At 42.8% G+C, this 19,121-nt stretch overlaps 1 protein-coding gene across 4 annotated transcripts; it reads right to left on the minus strand.

The window, feature by feature from the left end:
• Positions 1–1,302: 1,302 nt before the first annotated feature.
• LOC123768668 (uncharacterized) lies at positions 1,303–16,413 on the minus strand. Of its 4 annotated transcripts, none has more exons than XM_045759335.2 (4): positions 16,328–16,413; positions 10,909–11,325; positions 4,020–4,205; positions 1,303–3,494 (listed from the first exon to the last, which is right to left on the minus strand). In XM_045759335.2, exons 2-4 carry the CDS (start codon positions 11,310–11,312, stop codon positions 3,317–3,319), a joined length of 768 nt encoding a protein of 255 aa, XP_045615291.1. In that variant the 5' UTR covers positions 11,313–11,325; positions 16,328–16,413; the 3' UTR covers positions 1,303–3,316. The 4 variants fall into 4 exon arrangements, with proteins under 4 accessions (XP_045615291.1, XP_045615292.1, XP_045615293.1 ...); XM_045759336.2 differs by lacking the exon at positions 10,909–11,325 and adding an exon at positions 8,327–8,696 and having other exon boundaries at positions 16,328–16,399; XM_045759337.1 differs by lacking the exon at positions 10,909–11,325 and adding an exon at positions 9,193–9,526 and having other exon boundaries at positions 16,328–16,383.
• Positions 16,414–19,121: the final 2,708 nt, after the last annotated feature.

Raw genomic sequence — 19,121 nt, forward strand, 5'->3', positions numbered from 1 at the left:
TGGGCCTCGACATTGTTTAACCTTCAAACCGCCGCGGCCCTAAACCTTGTGGACTGAGCACTTGTTTGCTAAAGCGCCTCATATCTCCCCATCACTGAAGTTTTGAAGCTATGGACTTTCTATAGCAGAAAACAAAAAAATTTTCTAATGCACTCTGATTTTTAGTGTAGAGATCAAACGATCTTCTTTGTTGAATTTCAGTACTAAACAAACAGCAAAATATTCCAGAATTAATCTTCACATCTTTCATTAATCGCTTCCGGTAAATCCAATTGTTCATATAAAAAAGCATCTATAGGGAATGTAAGATTTCTTAGCTGCACGCCTCGCTGTAATATCCGGCGGAAGGCTTATCAGGGCCTCGTCTGTTGACTGTCGAACCATACATCCTGCCGGGGAACCTAACCAAGTTTACGAAGGATTAATGAGGCTCGGTTCCTGAGCTCATTATGTACCTCTATAACCTTTTTCCAATACTATTTACAGGCAAGGTATTCGGTCTACTACCGCTCACTTTACGGATATGACCTCCACTGCCGCTCATAGGCTGGACCACTCACAGGATGGGAATGGGGTGCGTAGTAATTGAACTAAAACTGAGCTAAGTGGACCCTGGTGTGTAACCAAGGTCAGAGAAGATGGCCGGGCTTTTCTATCACTTCGTTAGCAGATACTTATTCTCGATCGGGTTGGGGAGTTTGGGGAATTGTGGCAGGAGAGTACCAGTGAGGGCAATATGAAGCCGGTACCAGTTGTGAGGGTACAGTACAAGGGCAAATCCTCATCAAGTCATTAGTGGTACTCGAGGATTTGGTTGGTCATATCATTAGGAATTTTAAGGTGATAAGATCAAACACTGAATAAGGAACGTCAAAGTATTTCAAGCAGGCTGGTTCATTGAATTAAATAATGTGGGTCACTGAATTAAATAATGTTTATTAATAACGAAAAAATTAACCACAAAAAATCTTGTTTTTATTGTATATTTCAACGTTTCGAAGCTGTTTGGAGCTGGTTGACGTCCACACATATTTCCATTATTATATACATCGAATCGACAGGGAAGTGAGACAATGGTGGAGATTCAGTTTTATTTTAAATGTCGAGACAAACAACGAGTTTTCTGCGGAATGTTGGTCACTTGGGAGCGATGTTAGTATGATATTCAACATAGGTGTTACCTTTGCTCTATTTTTTTTGTGGGGGCAGGAGCCTAAACCTTCGATGTGTTGATATATCGCCTAAGAAGAAAGAACTTGCTATAAGATTTACCTTTGTTTAAGTGGGAATTATACAATGCCATCAGGTTGAAATAATTTATTAAATTAGCCTTCAGAAACCAAAATGAAAAAAGAATTAACAACAAGATGCATGATATGTATTTACAAGTGCTCAAAAATATAAATAATCCGTATTTCGAGTGGATACATAACACAAAGGAATAATTTCAACGGGTCTCGCCTGAACTTTTAATTCATACGTTTTGTCGCTGTAGAATAGTGCACAATTTGCTGGAAGAAATTTAATACGGGAAAAATATAGGGGGTACAACCCCGATGTGATGATTCAACATCCCTGTGGAGGAGGCGTGGCCCTGTTAGAGGGCCGTAACCCCCCCCTGAGGAGGTGGTTTGAATCCTAGTAGGAGCCTTGACCCCCCTTAAAGGAGGCCGGACCCCTGTGATACAAGCGGAGTACAGTATGTGATCTTGACGGGCGTCTTTTACTTAGCATTTATCGTTCGTCCTTTGTGTCTTGGGCCTGATAGCCCGCCGAGAGTCAAGGTCACAGTTCCCTGAAATCTTCCTGTGGAGCTCAACAGTCACAATCTTCAGTCTACTAATTGTCGCTACTTATTCACAAGTCACTAATAAAAATATATATATATATCTGTAGGGAGGTGGTACTCCCTCCCTATACCTATAAAGTATAAGTCTGTACACACAATTACACAGTCAATCTCTGCCTATTTACAGATAATTGATGTAAATATTTGGTCAAATGTCGTTGTCAGCAGTCTTTTGTCAGCTGGCTGTTTTTTTGTTTTGTTTTGGCTGTAATTCAATGGTCAGTATATAATATGCCGAGATGATTTCAGTGTTCCGTTCAGCATCTGTTGACATCGGTCAATGTCGGTCTGTCAGGCCCATGGCTGTCAGTATAGATGAATCTTTTGTTGATTTCAAGCTGTCGTCAGTCACTATCAGGCAGTATAATGTCAGGGCGGTATAAGGCAGCAGTAACTTAAGAGTCGGGTAGTGCTTTACAAGCTAGAGTAAGTTGTACATGTTTTTGAGTCAGGTCAGTTTGTCATGTAATGTTTAAGTCATTTAATATTAGTATGAGCCTTTGGTCGGTGTAAATGGCTGTATCATAGTCAAGTCAGCGTGAAATAACAACTGGTTACAGTTAATATGAGATATTAGTTACTCAGGTCTGTAAGTTTATATAGAAGAAATCTTTCGTGATTCGTAGGTTTCACGTGTGTCGAGTCAGTGTGACGCGGCGGTGCCAGTTGTTTAGTCAGTGTTAGGTCGAGTTTTTCCAAGTCAGTGGGTATTGAGAGCAAAGCCTGTGAGCTCCAGATTATTCTCTCATTGTCATGTTAGAGAGTCAAACCTGCTCACAGGGGCCTGTACATTGTGTCAGTGTCAGCTATGATGAGCAGTATTAGTGCTTCAGCTTAAACTTCAGTCATGTATTTTACAGTGTCAGTGTCAGTAAATAAAAGGTCAGGGCTGCTAAGTAGTCGGGTGAGGTCATCAAGCGACACTAAATCGGCCAAAATCTTCCCAGTGAATAGTCTGAACCATCAAGGTAAAGGTTTGAGAGTCATTCAAAGTCATAGATGTAAAATGATGTTTATGTAAAACTAAGAAGTCATATTTACAAAGCACAGCGTATTGGTCATCAACGAGCGGTCATCAACTAAAGAGTCATGGGGGTCACAAGCAATGCATAACGTCGCTAGTCTATGGCGGTGGTTCAGTCTCGCTGGTAATGCGGTCATTACAGTCAATAAATTATCTTAAATACAAATCAACAACAGTTTTTAAAAATACAAATTTAAACAAATTACAAACAAATAAGACGGCATCTGATTGACAAGCGAATGGTCGAGGTTAAGACTAAATCACTGTAAAAAAAATGATAACATGTCTCATCCTATGTCTGGGAGGTTGACCTCAAAGGATAGCCTTTCATTTCAGATATTCCTCAGGACGCACTTCGGAGAATTAACGAGAGCACATGAGAAACACTCACTTGGAGCTCCTCCTCGAGGTCATTTGAACCGCATTCGTAAGAAACGCAAGTTTTAAACCTCATTATGAGAATATTTGTCCACTATTTTCTTCACCGAAAAGTCACATGTCGTATACACTTCGCCGCAGTCTTTCTGAAGGCTGCGACCGCGATCCGCCGCGTCGTTGTACTCCTCAATGAGCGCTTTGAACTCGTCGGGGAGGGAGAGGACCTCGGCGTACTGCAGGTAGCTGTGGACGGGAACCAAAGGGGTTGTGTTAAGCACACTCTGTGTATGGGGAGCAGGGAAGGTATAGTAGTTTGTTGGGCAGGTGTAGAGGGTCTTGGGTAGGTGTAGAGGGTCTTGGGTAGGTGTAGAGGGTCTTGGGTAGGTGTAGAGGGTCTTGGGTAGGTGTAGAGGGTCTTGGGTAGGTGTAGAGGGTCGTGGGTATGGACAGGTGTAATGGGTCTTTGGTGTGGGTCTTGGCTGTGGGCAGGAGTGGTTTACCATGGGCGTGATAAACACTTAAATGGTGTTTTCTTGTAATAGTAGTGACTGTTGATGTATACAGTCACGGACTAATTATAATAATTGAAGCTGTATTTGCAATTATAGTTTATCGTTAATTGTACACAGTTTGTGAGTATTCTGCCAATATTTTGCGTCTCAGCACATACTGTGTATTTTTAGAATTCCTCGAAAATCTTATTGACTAGACTTTTTTTTCCAATGTGGAAAGACTGGCGTTGGAGTGAGACGGGAGCACAAGACTCACCTGAACAGGTCAACAAGGCGGGCTGCTGGGGTGCCGAAGCGAGATGTGTTCTGGTGCAGTTCACAGATGAGACGCTTCTGGCACTCAAGGTCAGCTGGGTCGAATTTCCTCCAGGCCTCCTCTCCGATGGCGATCCAGTCCAGGATGGAGAACTTCTCCCAGTCGATGGCGTAAGGATCGAAGGACCTGTAGGAGGGTGGAAGGAGTATAGTAAACCAGCAGCGTCGAGGAGCAGTTGATGAAAACCGGAACTGAAGTTATGTTAACTTTTTCTAATAATTTGAATTTGAAAATTCATCAGCAACAAATGATAGTGAAGTGATAACAAAATTACACAAATGGTGACTGTAATTTACCCTAATTTAAAAAAACGTGTTAAAACAGCAACACATTAGCTAAATCTTCAATCATGCATTTGTGATGGCTGGGGGTAAATGTTAGAACTGTACACTGTACACCTTACCGTCTGTACGAAGAGTACGAGGAGTATCCCCCACTTCCACCATAGCCACTGCCACCATAGCCACTGCCTCCATAACCGGAGCCATAGCCATGTTTCCCGACCACGAGAGCGTATATGAGGAAGCCCAGAGCTGTTAGACCCAAAACTGTGAGGGCCACGGAGGTCAAGACGGAGAGGAGCTGGGCGAGGCTGGTGATGTTGAAGGGTAGTCCCGGCAGGATGCTGGTGTCTGAGGCACCGATGGGAATCACCAGGAGGCGACCCTCGTCGTCAAAAAGACCACCGTCGTCGCCGTAGTCAGCATTGACGGGCGCCGCGGTATGAATGACCACGAACGCCGCCATTAGGCAGCAAGACACTAATGCCGACACCATAGTGAGGAGCTGGAGACTTGACTTTGACAATTTAATTGAACCTTAAGACTTTTTGGAGTTCCAGGAGCAAATTATTCACTAATTATAAGTTGATCAAATTCACTATCACTTAAGTTTGTGTGGGAACTGTGTGAGGGCTTAAAGACCAGGTTGTGATGCGCCATCAATCTGCCGTGTGGCCCTTATATACGGGGCCGGGCAGTGACGTCACAGTGGGCGGGGGCAGTAAGTGGGAAGACCTACTGCGCCAGATACGAAGAAATCGCAAAGTTAAAAAAAAAATAATCCTTCAACCTCACTTGATCAACAATGAAAGGTGTAGAAGTCAGGGTTGATGGGTCGGGAGAAGGGAGGGATGGGCGCCGCCCCTTCCCATCCCCCATACCATCTCCTCTTTCTTCAGTGTACGGAGCGAGTCCGCTACACCTGCCAGGTAGAAAGACCCCAATGCGGGGGGCCACTGCGCCAGTATCAGATCTCGGTGCTTCTTGCTGACGGTGCCAAGGAACCGCTGAGCAAACACCTTCAGGCCGGCCTCAGGAGAGGGACCCCCGACGTCCACCAGCCAACCAGCGCTCGCTACGGGGAGCTGCCGCATCTCCTAACTCAATCACATTCTTTCATTTACTCCAGGACAATTATAACAATTTATATGAGCGAGTTACGTGAGGTCCGGATCATAGCTTTTGTCATACGTGAAAACCACGTAATATTTTCTAGCTTAATAGGAGTAGCCAGCTTAAGCCCCGCCTCCTGGGTGGCACCTAAGATCAACTCCATAGATTGTCAGCGTGACACATTTTCATAAAATTTTTGCATTTCTGTCAGTCTTTCTTGAGAGACAATATTCTTTATATTTATATTTTAAATTGATATGACTAAGAATAAGTGAGAATTCAAAGTATAACCCTAAACTGACATCATAGCAGGAAAGGAAATGCGCTCTCTTGAAATTTGCATACGAGAGTATTTGGTCTCCCGCGGCCCAATTGGGCCCTGTTTATAAGGTCCACTACGGCACGTCTGATTCATTTGGAAGAGCGATGCCGGCCAGGGAGGACGTGAGGTCCCAAGCCTCGGTGAGCTGCCCCGGGTCTTGTTCAAAGTCTAGCCCACAGCTACAGAATATTTGATGATGCAATCAATTAAATCGGATCAAGAGCAAAATAGTGAAGATTGATGACGAATTGGCTATCGCATTCGTTATTTATATTTATATATACGGTGGTTCGATATAGTGGAATTATTTGTAAAGTGAATATTTGTTACTAGCACCGCGAAGATTAAACACTGCTCGATACTTAGTTTATGAAATGGAAATTCTATGCGTTCAAAATAATTGTTGTGTGTATATAGTGGCCACGTTAAGCTGGTCTTCGAGATGTGATCAGAAGTGCTTTGGTGAGTGTGTGTGTGTGTGTGTGTTTGTGTGTGTGTGAAAGTGGGTGTTTGTGTCTGAGCGTTTGTGCGCGTGTGTGTGTGTGTTGGTAAGTGCGTGTGTATTTTTGCTATTTGTGTCTGGAGAATCGACGTGTTAGCTATTAGTATGTATGTGTTGATGTGTGTGTTGGTGAGTGTGTATGTGTGTGTTGAGTGTGAATGTGCATGCTAGTGAGTGTGGCCCTGATGGTGAACGAGTACAACGGCGCGGCTGGGCCGACGAATATAGCTGTGATGGTGAGTATGTGATGGTGATTATGCTAGTATTAATGAATGCTTCAGTGTTGTTGTAATGCGAGGGATGTGATCAAATACCACAGAGTCGCCACCAGTTCTTCAGGGCCTCAAGTGTGTACGAAAAGCACTATCGGGACCCTTATCCTCCTATATAAAGAGTTTTATCACACACAGGAATAAATTTCGTGCTATTCATGCCCGTGCCACCTCTGGGGTGGGGTAATCTTCATCCATCAATCACAGGAATATAACTATTGTCCTCGACAGCTTATATACAGTCCAAGATCTCGCGTACATTTTACGGCACATTTTATCTTGATTATTTTGATTTTTATATAAAATAATCAGATAGTTCTAAGCTCTTTATACATTTAAACTTAACTATCATTTGTTCTATTGTTGTGATTAAGTAAATTAAATACCACTGCACTATAATGTTTCAAAGTTTATATTACCCTCCTGAAAACTTGTTGATGTTTTAAACTGTTAAAAAACTTTTTTATATATGTAAAAATGCCAGTTGATGCTTAAAGCTGTTCTTATGGTCAATGTTTCGTGAGTTCTTTTAAAGAGACAAACAGTTAGCGCTAACGTGTGTTCTGAGGGAGAACTGTTGTTGTTTTAGATTCAGCTACTCTGAACAAAAGTTGCAAGTAGCACGGGCTATGGCGAGCCCGTAGTGGACTTTTCTGATCGGCTTATTCTACACTCGCCTAGATGATCTTGCACGGTTGAGTGCTAGCTGACAAGTCCTGCCTATCCAATTATTTCCAAAAATAATTTGTACAGTGCTCGTCTTCATGGCGTTTTTATAATTTATTGATTTTGACCATAATTCCCTAAGCATTACGTGTCTTTGGCTCAAGCTTAAGTTTCTTCTAGCAACTCTGACTCATTTCTGTCTCCAGCTTGCACCCATACCTGATAGTTCTTGTATTCCTCACTTTTAACACGGCTTCATTATCAATAATGTTCTTTATAATTTTTCTCAATACTTTTTTTATCAATAACTGTTTATTAAATTTTTTGTATATAATTTTTACTTGTTAACGTACCCACATGTTTCATCATTACCACTCTGAGGGTGGGTTCTCTCTCTGCTCTTTAAAGATCATTCCTCTCTGTTTCTTAACAAGATTTATTTGCAAATATCTTAATTTTCCCACTGTTATTCTTCGCTGTTACAGCCGACAATTCAAGGCTGAAGCTGCATACTCGATGTTTTCTTACGTGATCGTGAGGGTTCGACTCCTGGGCCTAAATTGTAAAACCAGTATGGATATAGTGATCGTAAGAAGGTGTAGACCGAGGACCAAGGCATCCTGTTTCCGACAGTTGTAGGGGAAAGTGAGGATAGTGAGAAGTTGTAGGGTCTAAGCAGCCTGGGCTCTCTGACTCTCTCTTGGTGGGATGCTGGAGAAGTGTTCTGGTTTCAGAGAAAATGGGTCCCATATTCCACTCCTGAGATGGGTGACTCTTAAATATATAATACATGAATTTGCACTAAATATGAAATGCTTTCTCTATGGTTATTCATGCATGAGCATTGCTGATAATAACCGTTGTACAGGCTATGTACAAGTAACTTACCTGTTAAAGTATTTACATGTGGTTACCACTGTACCACCGCCGATGACATTTACAATTTAGTTACAAAAGCAAAATATTCGGGCAATTGCGCCGATTGAAATATCTCATCATGGGAGACGAGTGGTTGATGGCGGCGGTGGTGCAGCGGGCGGCCAGAAGCGTGCACGGGGAAAGGGCGAGGTCGTGGTGAGGATGGTACGCACCCACGGTTGCCGCGGCCTGAGTAGCCTGAGCCTGAGTCTGAGCCTGAGCCGTAGCCTGAGTAACCAGAGCCGGTGTCGGCGGGGGCAGTCAGGAGGTAATAAAGGGCAACGGCACCGGCGATGCCCCAGAGCAGGATGCCGGCGGAGAAGAGGAGCAGGGTGGTGTTGAAGGTGACAAAGGAGCCCGTAGAGGAATTGCTAAAGATGAAGAACAGTCTGGGATCAGCTTCTCTGTTAGCTCCAGGCTGGTCCACACTCAGGTCAGCATGTGGGAAAGTGTCCGTTGCAAGGACGCAGGATGAGAGGAGCAGGGCTCCGAGAACATGCAGGAGCGTGCGGTTCATTCTCGCGTCACCCGCAAGTCACTGCACTGCAAAAGGTGCCAAGTTCAATTATTAGGCCAGCTGGTGGTCAGCGCCCGGGGCAACGAGCGAGACGGTAAACTTTTGGCCGTTGCGCAGGCCTCATGTGAATGGCGACCTATTGTGTCCAAAAGTGAGATTAAGAAGAAGGTAAAAAGTGGGCTAGCGCAGTGGTCAGTCATTAGGAGGTCTCGATGCCAAGTAACCTTTTAAAGGGGTCAGGACATGAGGTCCCCCAGAGAACTTTGACCATACATAAGAATGAACCGCAGCGCCTGTGTCCTGCCGGGCCACCGTCGGGATTAGGAAGGTGGTGGTTGTTGGTAGTGGTGAACGGGATGAGGGGGAGCAGGACATCTCTGTTGGGATAGTCGTTGGTACGGTTAGGTTATGGTGATTGTGGTTAAAGGAACTGCCGGGCCATGGGGATAAGATCAGGGTGGATTGGGATAAGGAAGGCACCGCTCTTCTAGCAAAAACCCTGACAAAATTTAAATTACATACGCTTTCGAGCCAGATCTCCTGTTGCTAGAGTACCCGGAGCTGCCGTAATTTTCAAAATCGTCGCCGGTAGCGTAAAAGTAGGCTAGAGCAACGAGGACGCCGAGCACGATGATACTCGTAACGCCGAGGATGAATGTTGTATAACCAACTGTGACAGTGGTTGTATTGGTGGTAACAAAGAAGAGCCTGGCATCAGGACCGTCAGAGGCACCATCGACCACCACCGGGTACTCGTCAAGCGCCTCAGGCGAGAATCCCTTGGTGTAGGAAGCAAGGCTAGCCACCAGGGCCAGGACTACCAGGGTGCGGTTCATTCGGAAGGGTAGAGAGTAACCTGGAAGACCAGGGCACGGACATGGTTTGAACTATCAGCCTATCACAGGTCTATGTGAAAACGGTGAAGGATGAAGAGGTTACAGAGAGTAAGATAACCTGCCATGTGTCAGAATAATAAAAGCCAGTTGTAGCGATGGTATTGGTCACTTGAACAGCTATTTACAAAAGAATTTCGGTATGGATGCGTCTGTGGGGCAGCCGAGGAGTGACTGAGGGTATCAACGTCAGGCCTGAGTGGGGCACGACGACCGGCGCACTGGGCGTGCGCCCGGTCCGGTTAATTATGCCGAATTGAAATTGTCCCTGGGAACGGAATTACTTGGAAGTTTAAGTTGTTGATTAAGACTGAAATGTTGAGAAGGTAGGAAAGAGCAGTGCTCACTGGAGACTTTGGTAAAGGTAGGGTGGGCCTGTTAACAGGTCATCAGGTTAGGGACAAGGTCATCGAGCACGCCAAGTAAACGAGTGAGGTCATTTCAGACGTGAACTACTGCAGTCCCGTCATGCGCTTGGTGATTGACACCGAGTGCTGGGACCATGCTCTGTGAGGGCTATCTGTGAACATGCTTATAAGTGCTCTACATGCTCTGGCGGTAATACTAATTAGGTGAGGCACATGCAGCCTTTAATTGTGCATGTACCTACCCAAAGTCCAGTTGCCGTGGCTTTGTACGTGGGCTGGGTGAGTAGCGAGGAGCTACTCTTACTGTACCTCTGCACAAAGCAAGGAGTACAGCACCACCAGGAGATGGTTATTGGCTGGCTGGATAATTGTAATAATTGCATAAGTGATTAATATAAGCGTCTGGTACGTACAGGCCCACTAGGTCGTAAAACTGGCGGCCAGTGGATGAATATACACATCCCGCCCAGTAGCAGAAAATTGCGGTGCCAGTGATGAGAAACATGACGCCCCATAGCACGATCCACGCGATCCCTGCCCCTGAGACTACCACACTGGTGGAGCTGGAGGTGGAGGACAACCAACCCAGCTTTTCCTCGGCGTTCTTATCCTCCTGTTCTTCCAGGACCTTGTCTGTCGCGTCGCCATCAAGCGGCGGTAAGACGTTCTCGGCCAGGGAAGAAACAGAGAGAAGTATGGCGCCCAGCAGCAGAATCAAGTACTTAAGAAAAGACATACTGGCCTGAAACGAGGTGGTAGTATTGCTTACAATATATTTCTCTGGTGGTGACCTGTTTAATTCTGCCATCTAGTGAATCTTAATGTTTATCAAGCTAAATGTGGCGGTGCTTCGTTGGTGGAGTGTGGTTAAATAGGGAGTAGGATAGGCTAGGGTCAGGGAGTGGGACTAGTGCACGATCAGGCCTGACTTGCAGTTAGAGGGCCCTTAAATGAGGACTACAACTGACGATACCTACTGGTCAAAAGAACGCCCATAGGAGTCAGTGCCAACACTGCTGCTGCCGTAGCCCGATGCTGATTGGTCATCTCTTGGTCCTCCGAAGAGGTAGAACAAGAGAGCTAGACCAATTATGAGAGGGACGAGCAGCGCCGCGCCCAGGGCAATATAGCCAGCATTACCAATTGTGATGGAGTAAGAGCCCCCAGTGCCTCCTCCGAAACCAACATTTCCTGAGCCGAATAATCTATCTTGTGGATTATTATTATTAGCTGACAACTGCTTTGGCTCCAGGGCCTTGGCTGACAACTGCTTTGGCTCCAGGGCCTCGGCTGACAACTGCTTTGGCTCCAGGGCCTCGGCTGCCCCCCCCATTCGCATACATATAACAAGGACAGCGGCGTAGAAGAAAAACGTCTTCATGACTGTACAAGGCCTGAAAAGGTTAGAATATGTCACAAGCATGTAGCGTGTGTTGCTCTCTGCATGCATGTTCCTAAATACTGGCTAGGAGTTGCGACCTCATGCACCAGCGCTACAAACGTGGCTTCTGCAGACACTAGATGGCAGGATTCTTCTCTCCTCGCAGCGCACCATGAGAATACAGCTCCCAAAGATAACGGCAGTATAGTACAGTTGCTCCTATACGGACAGACTAAAGGTGTCTAAGAGCGACAGAAAATGGGAAGTTGTCGTTGTAGTAGTAACTAAAGAAATAATAATAACTACAGAAGTCTGAATATGAAGTAAATAAGACAAAGTAATGATCTTGATGGAAACACTAAAACCTGGAAAACATTTAATGATTTAACAGCGTCATTTAGTATGCCAAAGAATGACAAATTTCTGTAAAAAAAAAATGACTATAGCCATATTCATAGCCTTTATGGAGAAAATTTAGGTTTAAAATGATACAAGTATTAATTAAGCTTTGAGCATTTTGCGAACTCCGATAACTGCTTATTAAATTGTTGGTTGTTTAGAGAGTGCAGTAATTAGTGCAGTCAGTTCACGACCTAAAGGTCCAGGTTCGATTCCCGCTCCAGGACGGAGGCGTTCGCGCACGTTTTTTTTCTTCACCTGTTGACCCTGCTTACCAAGCAGTAAATAGGTACCTGGGAGTTAGAAAACTGTTGCGGGTTGCATCCTGGGGAAAGACCAGTAGTTGTCCTACGGGGAGACCTAACAGGCTTCATGTTAATATATGTTTTTGACATGTTTTAACTACAACGTTAGAGATGCGTAATTATTATACCCTTTAATATATATAATTTTGAAGCATTGTTGAAAGTGACGACGTTGGTCTGTACCTACAGAGATCTTGAAGCAAGTAGGGGAGCACTTGCGCCATAAAATCGTTAACGTCAAGAAAGTTCAAAGTGCAGAAGGTTAGGAAGCGTGGCATATGGTGCTAAAGGTTGACCCTCCCCCGCTCTTAAGTCACTGTGAAGCAGGCCACTTACTGGCACTCGACACAAGCGGTACAAGAGTCTTGCTGGAGTTGTAGTCACTAAATTATCGCTGGGAGGATTAAATTATCGCTTTAATATATAAAGATAAAAATCAAAATTTTAAGCTCTTTATTATTATATTATATTATTTTTAAATCAAGCATTTAATTGTGAATTTTACTGAAAATTAAATTAATTTGATCGTGATATACATACATGATCTTTTTAAATATCAAAAAATAAATGACCGCGAGAATTTCAGAGACCGTGTAATATTTGTTAATGTATTATAATGTGGCGTGTAGAGCCCGTAGAGTTTATATGTTCCTTGTCAATATTTTCACAATGCATTCAGAGTTTGCCGTCCAAGCTGCTGATCACATACATGATTAACCATCGAGCAAGATGGAAATTCTTTGTAGCATCACACAGCTAGCTACTTAGGCACACTATGTAACCCTTCATATAGTCTAGGGTAGCTGCATAAAAAGCAGATATTCCTAAGCATGTTAATAAAAAAGTTAAATATAATGAACTGGATATTTATAATGTTTTTATGATGAAAAGGGAGAGGAGGGACGAGTCATCAACTTATGACGTATCATTTTCTTTACTGAATATGTAGCCATATATTTTTATAGAACATTATTTCGAGCTTTGTTTACAGTTTTTATGTCTAAAACCAACTGCTAGTTAAGCTTAAATAATAAGTGCCCCTCAGCAGCTGATGAGCTGATTCATCGCTATCGCAAGCCCGCGAGGTTGTGTCCGTTATGCGGCTAGTATGACGGACTGACATCTGCTGGGCCGATATCCCATGACCACGCCTACGGTGAAGTGGTCCCCCGTCAGTGCGGGTCCCAGGCAGCAGGAGGAGGTCCCTACCACCTGTTACCTGTAAACTGGGAGTCAGTGACCGCTATACGGTTGTGATATTATTAGAACTAACAACCTGCTGCTCCCGTACACCTTTGTGGTACTAGGTATGTATTTACTTTTTTGGGGGGTGGATTACGGTCCAAAACTGGTTAGAAAGCAGTACTAAAAAAGCAGACTTTATAAACGAATAGCAACAGTATTAAAACTGGTAATACATAACGCAAAATAAGACTTCTAGAGTTGCAATGTTGAGAGGGTGGTCTTCACGTGCGAGCCTCGGGCGGGCGACAGGTGTTACATCGACCAGACGTAATAAGAGAGGATGGGGGGAGGTAGTGGGGATCCTCCACATAACCGTAAGACATAATGACACCTTGGCGGGTCGGCCACCGTGGGAGGAGGGGGTGTCACGCCTTCCAGGCGGCATTAGCACCGGCTTCTCCTCTGGCTGCCTAGCGATGTTCTAGACTAGCAGATTGGCTGCCTCCTGGACTACTAGACTACCAACTGGCGGCCTCTTGGTGTACCAGTCTGGCTGCCTCCTGGTGTACCAGTCTGGCTGCCTCCTGGTGTACCAGTCTGGCTGCCTCCTGGTGTACCAGTCTGGCTGCCTCCTGGTGTATCAGTCTGGCTGCCTCGCGATGTATTAGACTAGCAGATTGGCTACCTCCTGGACTACTAGACTATCAACTGGCTGCCTCCTGGTGCACCATGGACTGCTTCGTCCGACAATGATAGCACAATCAATAGCTAGAACTAACTCTGAACACATGGTTATAAATGATATCTCATGTACTGCTAAAACTAGCTACATTACGCGTTGACAATCTAGATATATTTGATTGAAATTTATAAGTTTCCTATACAAAGACGTGACTTCAGTGGGAATATATACAGATGTGTCTAGTTTTAACTGCTTTCTCTCTAAACAACATTTTCAATAACATTTTTTTCGGTGAGACATTGACACTTGTTAACACTACTCTGATGCCCAAACTGTTAATCCTTAGCTTTAATTTAACAGAATCAAAATGAATAGTAATAGGTATCTCCATATCAAACGCTTTTAACTAACGATAGTAATGAATAGTAACAGGTATCTAGAGCGAAGAATGAAGGATAAGAATTTTTGCAGTAAATAATAAACTATTGATAGCCGTGTATATATGAAATATATAGACGATATAGGAAGGTTAAGTCCAACACCACAAGAAGCCGTATTCACATGGAGCTGCCGCGTTTCATCTCGCAATTGGACACAATCGGCATCCAACAGCACGGTGCTTAAGGCAAAGTTCTATATATGTTAGTCTAGGCTCTCTAAGACAACACAGTGTTATATATTTACACGTATTTTGTTTACAACTATAACTATTTGGTTTTTATATACAAAGCTCAAGTTTTTCGTGCAATGAAAATAAATATATACACAATGGAAGAAATATATAGAATTAGTAAATTATATGTAATTTATAATAGTTATATATACATTCATGATGTTTAAATGATGAGTGATTTAATTGGGCTATATTACAAGGATGATTATGAGATGAAAATGATATGTGACGTGAATTTTGAGGTGGTGCACGCTTGCCCTGAGATCGTGACATGACGTGTGGGCGTGGCCAGCAGCCCTATGTGGCAGGAATACACATTAACGTGAGATCTGGTATCTGGAGTGCTTTGATGCATCGGTTTATTGAGCTGCCATATTACGGAAGGTGACTGTCCTTCATATGAGACCTTAACTATAATCTGACATTAATTCTGTATCCAAATTTTAAGAGTCTGACATTCTTATTTATTATAAAAGAGTGTAGCGTGGCGATAAGTATCTATTATAAGTATATATATCTATAAATATTGTCCATCTTGTGCGAATTTGAAACGTTATTTGCAATAATTTATCATTTGATTGTGGCAAGTAACTCCTGTCGGACATGTTGTCAAGACAATGCGACCAGGATACTAAGATGTACAAACGTTTTGCACAAAATTTCCAGTCAAGTGATATAATTTCGGAAATAAATAATTTTGAACCAATTTTCCCAACAGTACCTCTGATCTTAATTATTCAAGAATCGTCAGTGATGCAACACATTAATTCAGATACTGTTCTTCATGGTAGGTTACGCAATTATCGGCCTTGCAAATTTGACTTTGTAATGAGACTTTATAAAGAAAAATTCGTACTAAAACGGAACTGCTAAATGCAGTCAAAAAATTGTCTGCAGCAAAGAATGATCTTCCAAGTTAAGAGTTACGAGTGGTTAATGGAAGGAGAGATTACGTGAGATGAAAGCGCGAGGAGCGGCCTTGCACGGTATGCAACTGACAATCACACTCTCTCAACACTACACCTGAGGCTTGTTGACTCGTGTGTGTGTGTTGATTAATCTCCTCACGTCTGTGTATCTTCATGTTGCCTGAAGATAAAGATAAGCATTGACATATGGATGACTTTAATTATTGACGTTTATTTATTGATGGTTTTAACAAAAGGCAAATTCTATACTGTTTGCGCTGCACGGTCTTTTGCAGCATATATAAAATCTTTCAGTGAATCGAGTGTTCAAAATTACATTAAAATCAGAAATTTTGTTTCAGTTATAGGAGTATGTTAAACTGATACAAATATTTAATTGTGAAAATCCGATATGCAATTGGTCTGGAATTTAACTTATATTCGTTTATTTTATTACTCCTACTGTAATTGAGTAGGAGTACAGTGAAGCTTTACTTGCACATCTACATTCAGTTAGAAGTAATTTACCATCGAGAAACTTTCTGGCTTTACAAACCGAAATGGATTAAGCCTGTATCAATTTATAGATTATTTCGAATGATCTCATTAACAGGTATGATAAACCACGAGACGCACAATCAACCGAGGCATCATCATTTGATTTAAAATAAAATAATCCCAAATTTCTAGGATATCCTTTCGATAGCATGTTCGTCATTATCAACAAGCGAAGGCACTTGGCACTAACACATGATGGCACTGTTTTATCACTGAAGACTTGGGCACTGTTGAGGCACTGTTGTTGATGATGGTGAAGGGATGGTGGTATAATGCGAGTCTACAACCTCCAGAATCACACATACCTTGTTATCACAAAAAGAGGAAGGTAAGAGGAGGTGTGTAGCTTCAACTACTGGTCAGAGCCAACTGATGTCTGTCGCCTCACTTCTGGCTGTTATATACCTATCGCACCCTACTCTCTTGGCTACCGTGGCCTGGTTTTTTGTTTAAGTCCCTCCTACTGTAACCATCGTCACCACATGGCAGCTCACTTCCTCCCCCACACCCACCCCAACACTCCCACCCCCAGCATGTGCTCCACCTCCATCCCGCCCACTTCTCCCTCCGAGACATAATTGATGTCGTTCTTACAATCCAAAAAAAAAAAAGATTCATTAATAAACAAAAAGATACCTCATGCACTACTTATTGATCTTGATACCCTTAAATCCTTTTCTCTGAATGGTATTTAAAGCATACTCTCATACCGGTGTAAAATGATTCATTTAAAGAATAATACAGGAAAACAGTAGTCAATACTGCGTTCAAGAGCGCGATGGCAACTCATAATAACGCAGCCAGTTTTGAGCTCAGCGCTCAGAGACGCGTCAGACGCAGGCAGAGCCGGAGCCTCGTACCTTAACCAAGGTACATTCCTTCTCAACACACACACACACACACACACACACACACACACACACACACACACACACACACACACACACACACACACACACACACACACACACACCCACACACACACAACCCTGTTGGTAACTTGCAAACACCAAGCTCGTGGGTGTGTTTCAGTCAAGAGGCAGCGGTGAAGGAGGAAGAGGAAGAGGAGTCTTTTATTGCGAATACTTGACAAAAGTGACTTTTAGAAGCTCAGTCGATTAAGACGCGTCTGGGATCTTCTTGGGCGTAGGTTCGAACCCTCATCACGGCGCTTGTGGATTTGTTCATGTGACTTTTAGTGTATCATTTAAAATCCATATCCATGTCTTGAATCATAAATGAACACATGTTTACACATATCATTGTTATCAACACGAACTTGCAGTAATAAGATTACTGTATAAGTTACATGAATTATAGGTTTTACATAGATAATATGTATATACAGCGAGCACACCACACACAAAAAATATCTAAAGAACGTTTTACAAGACGCCACACATTATATCCTAAATATTAGTACAGATAGATTTGTCGGTGATAATATTATGTAAGTTCAAAATGAATAAAACAGTTAAACAGTTGATTTCCTCGTTTCAAAAAACATTCGTCTGTATTTTAATTCTTCACTTGGAATGATTGGTAGAGCGACGGTCTCGCTTCTTGCAGGTCAGCGTTCGATTCCCGTTGGTCCAAGGGAAGGGAACTATCAGGGGGGAAAGTGCCAAGCCATTACGACTATATAGCACTGGGAAGGGGTCAGGATAAGGATTTGGGATGGGACGGGGGGACGGAATGGTGTCCAACCACTTGGACGGTCGGGGATTGAACGCCGTCCTGCATGAAGCTCTACCGTCCACCCCAAGTGGTTGGACCCGTTGGTCCAAGTGGCAAGGTAGAGTTCCTTCACTCATTCCTCCTATCCCAGCTTCTAGAGCTCATATTCCTTCCAAGTGCTGTGTAGTCATACTGCATCAGCGCTCCTCCTGATAATTACCTTACCAGGGTTCTTGAGGTGTAGTAAAGAGTGCGAGGAGGGGAATACGAGACGTCTGGAGCTTTTCTCCAGAATAAAATTTAGATCCCTAAAGTAACTTCCCAATTGTCAATAAAATATCGGTTTTGTTTAATATCAGTTTGTGATGAAACTAAACTAAAATTATTTTCTTTTTATACACCTAACACGATAATCGAGGTATATAAGTGCTGAAAAAAGGTAAGAGAATAACATATAGTATATGTTATAGAATATATACACATATATATTTATATGACAGTGTCAGACCACGGAGGAAGAATTGAAACAGGAATTTCCTTAAGTACTGTCGTAAATTTATACATCTTCAGAAAGAGTCCACTCCTTCTTCACTCCTTCTAAAGATGTATTAATATACGAAAGTATTTAAGGAAATTCTTATTTCAATTTTTCCACCGGGGTCTGAGATATATATATATATATATATAAAATAATATAATACCTTAGGCTTTTATCAAGGACCTCCATAAGGTCGAGGTTATGACCCTCTTCCAAGGAAGCAACCCTATGATAGTTGCCTAATTTCAGAGTACTTATGTACTGTGTGGTCGATTCAGTCATTATTTGAATTCATTAATCGTCATTACTGAATACAAATTGTCTCATTTTATATAGTACTGAATGGCTCTTATCTCTCCTGCGCTTTTTTTCAGTAGACACTACATCCATCACAATAATCTGAAGACGAGTACCTATGGCATTTATCCTTAAAAATCACATTATCTACACACACACACAGTATTTACAACATGAAAGTTACCCCAACAAAAGTATGTTAAATGAATAGATATTCTTGATTTTCCCCCACGAGTTTAGTTGAGCCCAAAAACTGTCCTGTGAGGCAGCCGGGAGTGATTTATTGGAGACCTGAAAACTCTACCTTTAACAACAGATGGAATAACATGGTTTGTAAGGTCATGGTTGAGAAGCTAATCTCCTCTACGCAGCATCTGCTGTAGCTCTCACGTTATAGGGTGACATTGCTATCTTCCGGGGAAACTAACACAAATCTTACGTTTGTCTTATATTTAGGGAAGGAAACGTTTGCTTTCTAACCTAAGACAATAATTGATAAAACAAAAAATAGAAGTCAGTGTTCGGTGATATCATTTGAACGTAATGAATCAATAAGATATCATCTTGGCTGGGCCTTAAGAGGATAC

This window comes from Procambarus clarkii, chromosome 83 (assembly GCF_040958095.1).
Source record: "Procambarus clarkii isolate CNS0578487 chromosome 83, FALCON_Pclarkii_2.0, whole genome shotgun sequence".
Lineage (NCBI taxonomy): Eukaryota > Metazoa > Arthropoda > Malacostraca > Decapoda > Cambaridae > Procambarus > Procambarus clarkii.